The following is a 15,208-nucleotide window of genomic DNA, read 5'->3' as shown; positions in this document are numbered from 1 at the left end:
ACGAAAAAGACCATAAATATATGAGCTAAAACTATAAAATTTACAGAAGAAAACAGAGAAAATTTTTGACTTTTGGTTAGGCAAAGAATTTTTTAGGTATGACATTATGACAATACATAAAAGGAAAACTAATAAATTATACTTCAAATGTAAAATTTTGCTCTTCAAAAGACACCATTAAGAAAACTAAAGGACTTCCCTGGTGGCACAGTGGTTAAAGACTCTGTGCTCCCAATGCAGGGGGCTCGGGTTCGATCCCTGGTCTGGGAACTAGATCCCACATGCATGCCACAACTATGAGTTCGCATGCCGCAACTAAGGAGCCCACGTGCTGTAACTGAGGAGCTCGTGAGCCACGACTAAGGAGCCCACCTACTGCAACTAAGACCTGGTGCAACCAAGTAAATAAATAAAAATAAAAGAAAATTAAAAGATGAGCCACAGACTGAGAGAAAGTGCTTGTGTATATATATACGGATTCTGAATATAAAATCTATTAAGAACTTTACAATTCAATGATAAGAAGACAACCCAATTTTCATCACAAAAGATAAAGAGATGGTTAATAAGTACATGAAAAGATGCCCAACATCATTACTCACCAAAAAAAAATGTAGATTAAAACACCAGTAAGATGACTGCTTAATGGGTAGAGAGTTTCAGTTTAGGATAATGAAAAATTTCTGAAGATGTGTAGGAGTGACAGTTGCACAACTGTGTGAATTTATTTAATGCCACTGTACTGTACAGTTAATGGCACAGTCACTTTGGAAAATGGCTTTGGAGTTTCTAAAGAGTTAAACATAAAAGTATCATACGACTCAGCAATTCCACTCCTAGGCATTTACCCAACAGAAACGAAAACATATGTCTACACAAAGATTTGTAAGCAAATATTCCTAGAAGCATTATTTATAATTGCCAAGAACTGAAAAAAATTCAAAAGTCCATCAATTGGTGATGGACACATTTTGGTATATCTGCACAAGAGAATATCATTCAGCAATAAAATGGAATAAAATACTGATACATGATATAAGGAGCTTTTTGGGGCAATGGGAATGGGGTAAGATAATGGCTGCAGAACTCTTTACATTAATTAAAAATCATTAAATTGTATACTTATACTGGGTGTATTGTTGGAGGGAGGTATTCCCTGGAACAGACACCATCATCTTGCTTCTTCCAGACCAAACACTGTCTTCCCCAGGAGAACTCCAGGTCAGAAGCTTCAGAACAGAGGCTTCCATCCTTTCATTTCACAGGGACATGGGGAAGAAATGCAAATTGAGTCACAGCTGGACACACGCTCCATACCTTGCTGCTGTGCCTTTTTCCAGCCCAATGGCTAATTTGGGAGCACCTCTCAATTCAATGTTCTCAATTCACTCCACCCACTAAATAGGACTGCAATATCAAAGGTAAATTAGTGATGTAGTCACTGTCAAACAGTACCAGGGCTGAATGACAGGAATGCACAAAACCATCATGTTATGAGTACTTGAAGCAGCTCTATGCAGGCATCACTGATATCAAATGCAGACCTCACAATGTCCACGAATAATGGGAACCTTACCCAGAAGGCCCCCAGAAGCCATCCCATCAGGCCCCTCGCTCAGAGCAGGAGTGAAGTCCATGCCCTACTCAGTCATGGGACAGCAGCGTGATGTCATGCCAATGGGTGCAGGGCCATCACCCTCCAGGGCACTGCAGACAGGGAACAGAGGCTGCTTTATGCTGAGCAATTGTGAGGTGACCATCGAACACAGCACGGCTTCTTCCCTAAGAGCCAGTGGTGCGACAACTCTCCCAAAGTCCCCCAACAAGTCACAAAGTACAACACTGCCCCTTCAGGCTTCCCCATGCGCAGGGCAGTCCTGGAGTGTCTCCTCTGGTGGCGGTCCTTCTATACAAGGTCCAGCTTCTGCCTGAAGGCTACTCATGTAGGCTCTTTCTTGAGTGTTAATTCTCTTATATTGATAAGGTTAAAAAAAAGAGGCTGATTTTTTAAATAAAACGTTAAAAAAGGGGGGTGGAGAGCTGAAGACTTTACTGTATTCCCTGCCCTCAGAAGACTTCTCTCCAGAGTGAGGTTTCTGGCATTGGGAAGAAGGAAGTGTGGCTGACACCTCTCCCGGGTCAGTTGTACACACAGGATCCTTCTCCAGTGTGAAGCGTTCTACGCGGAACAGGCAGGAGCTGCAGCTTTTTGCCCTCCTACTTACCTCACTCACAACGTGGTAACTTGCTGCTGCAAAACAGGATTAACTCTGAGAGGAGGCTTTCCAACACTAGCTGTACTCATGCCTTTCTCTGATGGGGACTGCATGAAACAGGTTTCATATTTTCCTGGAAGTTTTCACGTAGTTACTGCATTTGCACGACTGTTGCCTGGTGTGAATTTTCTGGTGCTAACAAGAGTGGAGCTCTGAATGGAGATGCCCGTTCTCCACACTTGTGAGTCCTGATAATCAGTGTGAATGATTTGGTACAGGAGGAAGTGCAAAATTTTGCTCAAAATTTTGGGCCACACTCCCTGCCCTCATAAGGGCTTTCTATGGGGCACATATTTTGGTGCTCAATGGAAATAGAGGTCTGGCTGGAGGCTTTCTCATGTAACATTCAAAGGTGTGAACGTACTCCTGCTTTCTCAGGATGGAGACAAAGGTGAAGGCCTTAAAAATGCACTTGGGATTTTTTTCCCCATTCTTAAGTTTTGGTGGTAGAAAAGGGAACACCTCTCCTTGAACACCTCTCCATTTGCTGTGCATTGATCAGGTGTCTCTTTCAGTGTCAGTTCTCTGTGGATTCTGCAGAATGTGGAGCTGGCAGGGCCTCAGTGTCTGGTGACAGACAGGTGCTGTGCAGTGAGGGGAGTCCAGGCCTGGGACCCCTGACACTGTGCCCACCTTCCTCAGAGGGACAAGTCAGACTCATGGAAGAACAGGTTTTCAAGAACTGTTTAAGGATATGTGAAGGGGAGGCCAATGATGGAGGACCTGGCCATAAGAGGGGAGAAAGAGAGAGGCTGAGAGGCAAAGGACCAAGAGGGTTTAGCCAGGGGACAGGAAGTCAGGGTAAATTAGGATGGGGTGTCAGAAAGATAGAAAAGAGGCATGGGTACTCACATTGATGCCAGGGCAACAGAAGACACCGGTCAGGTACCAGGTAAGAGATCAGCCCACTGCCACAGGCCCTTCCACACCTGTCTTGCACTCACCAGGACTGGTCTTCCATGGGTCTCTCTGGTCATGAACTGATTCGAGCCACCCTGTCCACCAGCTAGGTCCCCTTTCGATGTTCAAGTTGGGTGACCGCACTGGGGTGGGTGGAGACAGTAATTCTTAAGGGAGATCAAGGCGTTTGTGAGAGGTCAGCCAGCCCCAGGTCAGGGGTGATTCATTCCATGACAGACCAAGGTGGATGAGGATTACTTATGCATCTGGGAGAACTGAACCTCACAAAATGAACACCCCGGGAAGGCCTCACTAGAAAAGCTCAGTGGCCCCTGAATCAATGACCATGTTAGTGCCCATAAAGCCAATAAAGGCGCTGACAAGGGGCAGCTGGCAGGAAACTTCCACTGGAGGAGGTGTGATAGAGGGACCGAAAAGTCACAGACCCTGACTGGAAAAATAACCAAGAAATATATATATATAATATAACAAGAAAATAACCGGCTACTCCGGTTGTGGTATTTTTGACCTTGGACCACAGCTGTCAAGGTCCCAAGGCAAAAGGTGTTGGGGGTTGTTTATACTGTAGTCTGGGAGGAGAGGTAGCAGAACATTGGACAGAACTAGGGCCAGCAGTACCTCTCACGGGGAAACTGGCAGCCTGACCTGGTGAAGACAGCACCATATCACAGCAGAAGCCCCACTGGGCCTCACTAAGGAGACCCACTTCTTCCGAAAGAAAGGCACACGACCTTGTCCTCAAAGGTCACTGGGTCCTGCAACAGCAGGCAAGGGGCACATGAATGTGTTCTAAGCATCAGGCACTGGACCTGACACGCCAGTCTCTGTCCTGCCACACACTTCCCCTTATGTCTCCCAAACCCTGTCCCGTCACACCTGCCCACCCTTTCGTATCTGAGAGCATGGGCCGTCCTCCTGGGTATGCACTCTCCCCATGTCCACTGGTGTTTGGACAATGCTTCTCTTTTTCTGCACCCACCTCATCTACTCAGCTATTGGTCCTTAGTCTGGACACCCCACACTCACCTCAAGGCCTATCTGTAACAACCTAAGAGTTTCCTTCCAAAATCCCATTCTCAGCATCTTCCCTGGTCCAGGCCACCAGTGCACTGCAGTCTGGACATCAGGAGGCCAAATCAAAATCCCCTATCTGTTCACGGGTACATGTGTCACCTCCACCTAGAGGCCTCCAGACAACTCAGTCTCTACCCGTACAAAACCCAACTGCTAATCTTCCCCCAAATGTACTCCTCCTGCCAACCTCCGATCTCCATCTCATTCTTTATCTGAACACTTACGGTGGTCCTTTACCCTCCACTACGTTCACTCTCCACGTGTAACTGGAGGTCCCATCGACTCCACTTTGAAAGACGCATCCAGAATCTGAGTATCTCTCCCACCTCTCCTGCTTCTATTCTGAGCAAGCCACCCAACATATACCTGCAGCAGCAACCTCATGAAGCTGCCTGCTTTCAGCCCCACCACAACCCCTCTCCCGCAAGGCTGCTCAGTGTGTTTACGCGGGATCCACTGGGATAGTTTCAAAATCCTAACTCAGATCATAGCCATCCATCTTCTAATGAAAAATTTCTGTGGCTCCCAGCATCCTCAGCCCGTCAACAGAGTTAGGACTCCTATCCTCACGCTCTCGGTTACCCGCAACGGAGACTGGAAAACTTTCCTGAATGCTCAGGTCAGTCTCACCTCCAAGTCTTCGCGCATGCACATTCCTCCGCCTGCACGCTCCACATTTTATCACACTGGATTCTGAAAGGGAGACCCCCGACCTGTGAACGTTCCACTGTCCTGAACACCCAGGCCTGAGGCTGAGTCAGGGACTTGGGGCACTGGGGTTCGGAGTCCAGCCAGGTGGAGGCCAGGAGACTCTACCTCATCCGTGCCTAGTCGATCGGCTCGCTTGTCACGCCCGCAGTCCAGCTACATAATGGGTCAAGACCTCGGAATGGCTGGCTTTCGAGCCCGGGTCTTCTTCTCCGTAAAGCGGACACAACGCACAGGGCGACGACTCCGGGGCGGCCACGGACACAGACGGGCCTTGACGGAGGTATCCGCAGGGCACCCCGGCGCCAGGCGGTCCCCCGACAGCCGAGGACACACGAGCTCGGGGAGGCGGGACGTTCGCTGCGGTCATGGGGCGCACAAGGCACAGCGGGTGGACCACCCAGGCTCTCGTACCTACCCTACCCCCGTTTCCGCGGGCCCGGGGAGCCTCCTGGATGCGGTCCACAGCCCAGCAACTACGTCCCTTCACGAAGTGCCGACATAAAGGCGGGACAAAGAAGCAATGGTCCGACCCCGGAAGGCCCGCCCCCGCCGGCGCGGCCATTTCGGAAACGCCCCCTCCCTTAGGTTATCATTGGTCCCTATCCTGGGCTCTCATTGGTCAACACTGTGCGCGGTCGCACGGCGAGGGTATTTCTGGGTAATGTAGTTCGTGTCTCGTGAGACGTGACGCAACGTGCGTCCTTCCTGATCACCTAGGCAACGACTAGGCGGCACCGCGATTGGCTCCGGGAAAAGCGTCATAGTCAGCGGCGAGCCTTGAACCAGTGAAGGGTCAGGATTTGGGCGTTTTCGCGTGGGCCTCAGGGGGTGGGGCGGGACTTCCGGCGCGGCCATTGCAGTCTTCGTTTTGCGGCGGGTTGGGCTATGCGCAAACCGTCGCTGGGACGCGCGGCGAAGGGGGCCGGGGGGGACGTGCTGGAACCGTCATCGCACCTTGGCAGTCACTTTTACTCTCGGCTGACGGCCCTTCCTTCCTGAGCCTCGGTTTTCCCGGAAGTGGAACGGACGCAGAGAGTCTCCGCGCCCCTTCTTCCCACATTCCCGGGAGACAGCTCCTATATCATACTGGGGAAGACAAAGGCCTTGAGCGCGACCGTTAGCCTGCGGTCACTCCACCCAGTGGGTGTGGGGGTTCGGATGAGCCCGCTGGGCTCTTCCCGGTCGCCGCCTGGCAGGGCCCCGCCCAGCCCACAGGTTGTGACCGGGCCAGCAGCGTCGCAGATGGACCCGGCGCAGGTGAGTGGCGGGCGCGCAGGTCCTCACCCGCTGGGATCCCCCCTTCCTGTGCCTGGAGCCCGTTAGAGAATGGTCATGTCCCGAATTCTTCACCTGCACATGAGTCTGGGGCCCTGAGAGTCACTTTCCCCTAGCATCTGGAGCCTAGGCCAGAGGTTAAATGGAGCGGATCACGTGGGATAAGGTCTGGAAAGGTGCCCCTAGCACAGGGATCAGCATATGCCAGTTGCCTGGAGGTGAGTATAAGGTGGAAGTGTTCAGGGAAAGCACAGATCTCCATTTCGTCTGGTGGAAATAACGAGCAGGGGAACTGGAAGCAGGCCTGGAATAGCAGAGTGAGGTGCTGGGCCTCTGTTCGCAGTGTGATGCGAGTCACGGGAAGTGTAGAGCAGAGGAGGGAGGTGTTCTGACTCAGATCTTAACAAGCTCCCTCTGGATGCTGGGTGGAGAAGAGACTGGCAGGTGGGGTGCTGTTGCAGGCAGGAAGACCATTGAGGAGGAGACTGCAGTAGTCCAGGTGTGTGCTCTTTGTGGCTGGAGTAGAGAGGTGCCTGTGAGGTAGGAGAAGTGGTTGGCTCCTGGATGTGCTTTTTAAGTAGGACGGACTAGATTTCCTGATGTGTGGCAATGAGGTATCATGGTTGACCCTGATAGGTTTTCCGGATGTGGAAGTTGGTGCGAGGAGTAGATTTCAGAGGGAAGATAAAGAGTTGGGTTTTGGCCTTATTGTATTTGAAATGGCCCAGAGGGACTTCCCCCGTAGTCCAGTGGGTAAGACTCTGTGCTCCCAATGCAGGGGGCCCAGGTTCGATCCCTGGTCGGGAAACTAGATCCCACATGTGTGCCGCAACTAAGAGTCCTCATGCTGCAACTAAGAAGTCCGCATGCCACAACTAAGAGTCCAAATGCCACGATTAAAGATCCCGCATGCTGCAACTAAGACCCAGCACAGCCTAAATAAGTAATAAATAAATATTAAAAAACAATGTCCCAGAGACTGCCAAATTGAGGTGCCAAGCGTGCTTTCTGCCGGGTCCAGGCTGGAGACATCTAAGGGGTGGAGGCTTGTGCTTAGACACTGTGTGCAGCTGTGAGCTGGGTACAGGATGATGACCAAGCCTCTGAGTAGAGTGTAGACTTGGGATGAAAAATGAAGCATGGAAGTAACTGAGGTAGGATAACAGAGGGGCCCGAGATTAGACTGTTTTACCTCTCTACAGCTCACCAGGTTTTTGTGGCTATCCTCCTTGGGTCCAGGGGTTTTTGTCAGGCTATTGGAGTAGCAGGGACATAAAGGGTCAGCCCAAGCTAAGAGTTCCTAAGCCAAGAGTGGGGCCAGCGGGTCTGGGATTCGTGTATTAGGAAGGGCAAGGACAGCTATGACTGGTGAAGGGACAGCATGCACAAGGTCAGAGCTGGAAGAGAATAAGAGTGTTTGAGATCTTACTCATGGTTCTGGGGGGCAAGGTTGAAGCAGCAGAGCAAAGAAGGGAGGCATTAAATAGAGGGGTGAGGGCTGTCTCTGTCAGTGGGAAGTTTTGGCAATCGGGCAGTCCAAGGTTAGTATTGGATTTTGCTTGCCTTTGTCGGCAAGCTATGTACATAGTGGTATATGGGTACACTAGGGAGATGCTTGTGGTGTGGCCAGGGAGAGGGGTGATGGTATTGTGGGCTGTGGGGAGTGGAGATATGAGGAAGGTATGGTCCTATGTGTACAAGGTAAGGGAATGAGCCCTGGTACTAGAGGCTTAAGGAAGAAAACAGAGCCCAAAGTTTCTTATATTTGGGAGGTGTGACCTGGAGGACACAAGGGAAATTGTCCAATGGGGGAAGTGGGCTGTGTGCCAACCTAGAGCTGAAACAGCATCCATCTATCCACCTTCCATTTGTTCCTCTTGTTTGGTTTGGTCTGGATACAGTGGCCAGTGGGAGTATGAGGAGAGAAGGACACCAGTGGTGCCAGCACCTGTTGTCTTCTCTGAGGTGAGGGCCTGGAGAGGGGCTGAGCTGCAGGTAGGTGAGGGGAGGATGGACTGAGGGGGTCATGAGAAGAGGCGGTGACAGTGGTAGATATGGCAGAACTCTGAGTCACAGGTCAAGGGCCTGGATGTGCCCATTTGACTATTTGTTTGTTATTCACCCCGCCTATTGGCCCCCTGGCTTAGCTGTCTCATCATTGCAGGGTCTGGTGACCTTTGAGGATGTGGCCGTGCACTTTTCCAAGGAGGAGTGGGGGCTCCTTGATGCAGCCCAAAGGCAACTGTACCACAGTGTGATGCTGGAGAACTTGGAGCTCATGACCTCACTTGGTAAGGTCCTTATGCCCTGCCCAGCCTGGTGGCCAGCATCTGCCTTCTGCCTTCTCCCCAAAGCTGGACCATGGACACTGCTTCCTTCCCAGGTTTCCTGTTGTAGGTGCTGTGAGTGCTGGGACTGAGCTGTATGCACTCGCCCTGTTTCTCCCTGAGCAGCCTGATGAGCAATCCTAATAGCTGTTAGGTCCCACAGAGGCCTTGTGGGAGAAGAGGTTGGGGATCAGGCATTCTGGTCTGCCTAAAGGATCCCACTGAGCTTGACCAGTTCCTGGCAGGGTGACCTAGTGTGGGGTCATGCCTAGGTTCTGCCCCTTCTCCCAGAGACATTTTTTTTAAAATGGCTTTACTGATACATATCATAACATTCACCTTTTTTTTTCGGCTGTGTCGGGTTTTAGTTGAGGCAAGTGGGATCTTTGATGCAGAATGCAGGCTCTTTGTTGCAGTGCACACAGGCTTCTCTCTAGTTGTGGCACGCAGGCTGCAGAGCATGTGGGCTCCGTAGTTTGTGGGACACGGGCTGCCTTGTTAAGGCTCCCAGGCTCAGTAGTTGTGGCACACAGGCTTAGTTGCCCAGCAGCATGTGGGATCTTAGTTCCCTGACCAGGGATCAAACCCGTCATGTGGGACCCTCCCGGACCGGGGCACGAACCTGTGTCCCCCCCATTGGCAGGCAGACTCCCAACCACTGCGCCACCAGGGAAGCCCCAACGTTCACTTTTTTAATGTGTACAGTTTAGTGATTTTTCATATGTTCTCATTGTATAAATATCACCATAGTCCATAAAACTCCTAGAAAAGAACATAGGCAGTATGTTCTCTGACATAAATCATACCAGTTTTCTTAAGTCAGTCTCCCAAGGCAATAGAAATAAAAACAAAAATAAAGAAATGGGACCTAATCAAACTTACAAGTTTCTGCACAGCAAACGAAACCATAAACAAAACAAAATGACAACCTACGGACTGGGAGAAAATATTTGCAAATGATACAACTGACAAGGGTTTAATTTACAAAGTATACAAACAGTCCATACAATTCAGTAACAACAACAAAAAGTCCAATTGAAAAATGGGCAGACACCTGCTGGGCCTGTGTGCCACAAATGCTAGGGCCCGCACACCTGGAGCCCATGCTCTGCAGCTGGAGAGGCCACTGCAACGAGAGGCCTGCATACCACAGCGAGGAGTGGCCCCACCTTGCTGTGGCCAGAGAGAAGGCCATGTGCAGTGGCAAGGACCCAGCACAGCCAAAAATAAAATAAATAAATTAAGAAAAAGAAAAAGAAAAGTGGGCAGAAGACCTAAATAGACATTTCTCTAAAGAAGACATACAGATGGGCAATAGGCACATTAAAAGATGCTCATCATTACTAATTATTAGAGACGTGCAAATGAAAACTACAATGAGGTACCACCTCACACTGAGCAGGATGGCCATCATTAAAAAGTCTACAAATAACAGATGCTGGAGAGGGTGTAGAGAAAAGGGAACCCTCCTACGCTGTTGGGGGGAATGTAAATTGGTGCAGCCACTATGGAAAACAGTATGGAGGTTCCTTAAAACACTAAAAATAGAGTTGCCATATGATTCAACAATCCCATTCCTGAGCACATATCCAGAGAAAACTTGAAAAGATACGTGCACCCCAATGTTCACAGCAGCACTATTTACAATAGCCAAGGCATGGAGACAACCTAAATGTCCCTCAACAGATGGTAAAGAAGATGTGGTGTATATATACAATGGAATATTACTCAGCCTTATAAAAGAATGAAATAATGCCATTAGTAGCAACCTGGATGGACCAGAGATTATCATACTAAATGAAGTCATAAGGAGAAAGACAAGTACCATGTGAGATCTTATATGTGGAATCTAAAATACGACACATGAACATATCTATGAAGCAGAAACAGACTCACAGATACAGAGAACAGACTTGTGGTTGCCAAGGGTGGGAGTTGGAGGAGGAATGGATTGGGAGTTTGGGATTAGCAGATGCACCCTAGTACATACTGGATGGATAAACAAGGTCCTACTGTATAGAACAGGGAACTGTATTCAATATCCTGTGATAAACCATAATGTAAAAGAATATGAAAAAGAATTGTACATATATGTATAATTGAATCACTATGCTGTACAGCATAAATTAACACAACATACTTCAATTAAAATTTTTAAAAATTAGAGGTAATAAATGTCACCATACTCTAATTTTAGAACATTTTCATTACCTAAAGAAAAACTTTGTAGCCTTTAGCAGTCACTCTACATCCCCCCTCATCCCTTCCTCCTGAGTCTTAGGCAACCACTAATCTACTTTCTGGCTATATAGATTTGCTTATTCTAGATATTTTATACAAATGGAATCATACAATATACATTTTTCTGTGACTGGCTTTCACTTAGCATAATGTTTTTGAGGTTCATCCATGTTGCAGCACATATCAGTAATATGTTGTTCATTTTTATGGCTGAATAATATTCCATTGTATCAATATACCAGTTTTTTTTATCCATTCATCAGATGATGGGCATTTGGCTTGTTTCCACTTTTCGACTGTTACAAAAATTATGGCTGTTATGAACGTTCATGTACAAGTTTTTGTGTAGATATGTTTCATTGCTCTTGGGTAGATACATAGCAGTGGAATTCACAAACTGTTTCCCAAACTAGCAGCACCATTTTACATTCCCACTGCAGTGTATGAGTGTTCTGAGTTCTCTACTTCCTCATAAACAACTTGTTACTATCTTTTTCCTTATAGCTATCCTGGTGGGGTGGTATCTCATTGTGGTTTGAGTTTGCATTTCTCTAATGACTAATGCTGTTGAGCATTTTTTCACGTACTTACTGGCCATTTGTGTATATTTATCTTTCTTTGAGAAATGTCTTTTCAAGTTCTTTGCCTCTGTGTCCATGCCTCTGGTAAGGCCCCTTTACTCTGTGGCTTGCTGGGCCCTGTCCTGCACAGTGAGCCTGTCACTCTTACTCTGGCCCCCTTGGCCTATCAACAAACCCTTGGGCCCATTTCCGTATGTGTCAGTCACACATTTCTAATGAAATCACCCTTTCCACTAAGTGGAACACTCAGTTAACCAGAAATTTCTTGGCTTTCAGGTTGTTGGCATGGAGTGGAAGATGAGGAGGTATGTTCCAAGCAGGATGCTTCTGTAGATGTGGTGTCACAGGTCAGGATTTTCAGTGCACATCCTTCCACCCAGAAGGCTGACAGTTGTGACATGTGTGACCCATTCTTGAAAGACATTTTGCACCTGGATGTACATCAAGGAACACATGCTGAGGAGACTCCCTACACATGTGTAGCATGTGGCAGAGAGTTTTGGTTTGGTGCAGACCTTCACCAGCATCAGAAGGAGTGCAGTGGAGAAAAGCCCTTCAAATGGAACAAGGACAGGGACTTGTTTGTGCAGAGCTCAATAGTCTGTCTATCAGAGAAGCCCTTTACATGTGGATTAGGTGGTAAGGATGTCTTAGACAGCCATGACCTCCTCCAGCACCCAAACACAGATGGCAGTGGGAAGCCACACAGCAGCACAAAGTGCAGGGAGGCCTTACCACACCCTTCCAGTCTTGGGCAGCTCCCAGAAGTCCATGCCTCACAGAAGCCCTTCAAGTGCAGTGACTGTGGAAAAGCCTTCCAGAAGAGTTCTGTCCTCCTCAACCACCTGAGAACTCACTCTGAAGAGATACCGTTTAGATGCCTAAGAGTTGAAAATTCCTTAGAGGAGAAATTAACTCTTGTTAATGACCAAAAGTTTCACACTGGAGAAACATCTCACATATGTAAGGAGTGTGGCAAGGCCTTTAGTCATCCGTCTAAGCTGAGGAAGCACCAGAAATTTCATACTGGAGTAAAATACTATGAGTGCAGTGACTGTGGGAAAACTTTCAGCCACAAACTCACACTTGTTCATCACCAGAGAATCCACACAGGAGAAAGGCCTTATGAATGCAGTGAATGTGGGAAAGCCTTCAATAACAGGTCACACCTCACTCGGCATGAGAAAGTTCACACTGGAGAAAGACCTTTTGAGTGCAGCAAATGTGGCAGAGCCTTCAGCCAAAGCTCCAATTTCCTTCGGCACCAGAAAGTCCACACCCAAGTAAGACCTTATGAGTGCAATCAGTGTAGCAAAGCCTTCAGCCGCAGCTCTGCTCTCATTCAGCACTGGAGGGTTCACACTGGAGAAAGGCCTTATGAGTGCAGTGAGTGTGGGAGAGCTTTTAACAATAACTCCAACCTTGCTCAGCATCAGAAGGTCCACACTGGAGAACGGCCTTTTGAATGCACTGAATGTGGAAGAGACTTCAACCAAAGCTCTCACCTCCTTCGACATCAGAAAGTTCACACTGGAGAACGGCCTTTTGGATGCAGTGAATGTGGGAAAGCCTTCAGCAATAGCTCCACCCTCATTCAGCACCAGAAAGTACATACTGGTCAAAGGCCTTATGAGTGCAGTGAATGTAGAAAAGCCTTCAGTCGCAACTCCAGCCTGATTCAGCACTGGAGAATTCACACTGGAGAAAGGCCTTACGAATGCAACGAATGTGGAAAAGCCTTTGCTCACAGTTCCAGTCTCATTGAGCACTGGAGAGTTCACACAAGGGAAAGGCCTTATGAGTGTAGTGAATGTGGGAAATTCTTTAGCCAAAACTCCATTCTTATTAAACATCAGAAAGTTCACACTGGAGAAAGGCCTTATGAGTGCACTGAATGTGGGAAGTTCTTTAGCCGCAAGTCCAGCCTCATTTATCACTGGAGAGTTCACACTGGGGAAAGGCCTTATGAATGCAGTGAATGTGGGAGAGCCTTCAGCAATAACTCTCACCTGGTTCGTCACCAGAGAGTTCACACACAAGAAAGGCCCTATGAATGCAGCCAATGTGGGAAAGCCTTTAGTGAAAGATCCACACTTGTTCGACACCAGATAGTTCATACCAGAGAAAAGACTTATGAGTGTGGCCACTGTGGGAAGATCTTCAGCCGCCTCTGCAACCTTGCTCAGCATAAGAGGATTCATACCTGAGTGGAGCCTTTTAGAAATGATCTTCATGAGAAAATCTTCAGCCACATCCAACTTCATGCAGCAGAATACCCACAAAGAAATTACCTAAGTGTGACTAATGTGGAAGAGCCTTCAGAAGCTACTCTGCCCTTTTTGAGCAGCTCAGGCAGCACTGTCTCGCCTCTGGAGCATAAACCTCTTTCTAGCTGTCTGGATCCAAATATTTGCAGCAGTCACCTACATATACATGGAGAGAATGCCTCCCTTTGCCTCCCTTCTCCTTTCCTGGAGGGTGTTGGGATTGTCCTAGGCTCACTGGAATGGCTTCATTCCCATTGCCTCTGAGAGGGTTAAGGAATGAACTGACCCCATGCCGGTTGAGAGATTAATTAATCAAGACACATGACAGTCCTAAATGTTAATATACCTAACAGTGCTTCAAGGTACATGAAGCAAAAACTGATAGAACTGCAAGGAGAAATAGACAAATCCACAATTATAGTTGGAGATGTCCACATCCATCCCAGATAATTGGTAAGGACAGAGAAGACGAACAACACTGCCAACCAACTTGACCTAATTGACATTTACAGAACATTCTGTCCAATAAAGGCAGAATACACATTCTTTTCACAGGCACATAGAACATTTACCAAAATGGAGCATCTTCTGGGCCACAAAACAAGGCTTGATAAATGGAAAAGAATTGAAATAATACAAAGTATGGACCCTGACTATGAGAGAATTCAGTAAGAAGTCAAGAATAGTATGATATGTGGAAAACCCTCACTTGGAAACTAAATAGCACACTTGTAAATAATCCATGGTCAAAGATGAAATCAAAAGAAAAATTAGAAAGTATTTTGAATGAAAATGAAAACAGGATATCACAACATATGGAATGTACCTAAAACAGTACCAAGGGAGAAATATTTGTGTGTGTGTCTCCATGTATACTAGTGAAATAAGAATAAGCCCTATGGAGTGTAAAAAAGAATCATTAAATGCTCAATTTTTTTAAAGTTACAACAAAAGAAGCAACCATGACAAATACAAGCCATAATAACTTCTTCCCTTCACTAAAAGGTAAAAGCCAATTGCAGAGGTCACCTGAGCCCCCAGGAGACAGAAATGCAGAACGTCAGGAGGGGCCTCATTGACACACTCAGGGCCCCTCCACAACCCTGCTCACAGCTGCCAGTTGTGTGGTTTCTTAAGGGATGTCTGTCTCCCCGTGTCTTAGTCCATTCCAACTGACAGAACAAAAATACCATAAACTGGGTGGCTAATAAATAATAGAAATTTCTCACAGTTCTGGAGGCTGGAAAATCCAAGATCATGGTGCCAGCAGATTTGGTGTCTGGTGAGGATCCTGGATAATAGCTGTCTTCTGTGTCTTCACACAGTGGAAGGAGAGAGGGAGTTCTCGGAGGTTCTCTTTTATGAGGGCACTAATCCCATTCATGAGGGTTCCTCTCCCATGACCTAATCATCTCCCAAAGGCCCCCACCTCCAAATACCAAACATTGAGGGTTAGGTTTTAACCTATGTATTTTGGGGGGACACAACATTCGGTCTACATCACCTACTAGAATGTCTGTTTCATGCAGGAGGGC

The 15,208-nt window shown here is 47.7% G+C and overlaps 1 protein-coding gene and 1 long non-coding RNA gene across 2 annotated transcripts; one reads left to right on the top strand and one right to left on the bottom strand.

The window, feature by feature from the left end:
• Positions 1 to 487: 487 nt before the first annotated feature.
• LOC112396931 (uncharacterized) lies at positions 488 to 5,483 on the bottom strand. Its single transcript, XR_003002682.1, has 2 exons — positions 4,902 to 5,483; positions 488 to 3,319 (listed from the first exon to the last, which is right to left on the bottom strand). It is a non-coding gene; the product is annotated as an uncharacterized LOC112396931 (long non-coding RNA).
• A 377-nt stretch (positions 5,484 to 5,860) lies between these two features.
• Positions 5,861 to 14,996, top strand: ZNF132 (zinc finger protein 132). The gene is made up of 3 exons (XM_024740888.1): positions 5,861 to 6,239; positions 8,422 to 8,548; positions 11,683 to 14,996. The coding sequence occupies exons 1-3, from the start codon at positions 6,141 to 6,143 to the stop codon at positions 13,611 to 13,613; spliced, it is 2,157 nt and encodes a 718-aa protein (XP_024596656.1). The 5' UTR covers positions 5,861 to 6,140; the 3' UTR covers positions 13,614 to 14,996.
• Positions 14,997 to 15,208: the final 212 nt, after the last annotated feature.

This window comes from Neophocaena asiaeorientalis, unplaced genomic scaffold (assembly GCF_003031525.2).
Source record: "Neophocaena asiaeorientalis asiaeorientalis breed wild unplaced genomic scaffold, Neophocaena_asiaeorientalis_V1.1 scaffold179, whole genome shotgun sequence".
Classification (NCBI taxonomy): Eukaryota; Metazoa; Chordata; class Mammalia; order Artiodactyla; family Phocoenidae; genus Neophocaena; species Neophocaena asiaeorientalis.
The sequence above is the reverse complement of the archived record's forward strand: the minus strand, read 5'-3'. Positions and strand labels throughout refer to the sequence as shown.

What these genes read in the sequence shown, in the direction of transcription:
- ZNF132 (XM_024740888.1), top strand. Translation starts at nt 6,141, where the DNA reads ATGAGCCCGCTGGGCTCTTCCCGGTCGCCGCCTGGCAGGGCCCCGCCC. An exon ending in CGCAGATGGACCCGGCGCAG is followed by an intron (nt 6,240 to 8,421) that starts GTGAGTGGCGGG and finishes TCATCATTGCAG; the next exon opens with GGTCTGGTGACCTTTGAGGA. An exon ending in GGAGCTCATGACCTCACTTG is followed by an intron (nt 8,549 to 11,682) that starts GTAAGGTCCTTA and finishes CTTGGCTTTCAG; the next exon opens with GTTGTTGGCATGGAGTGGAA.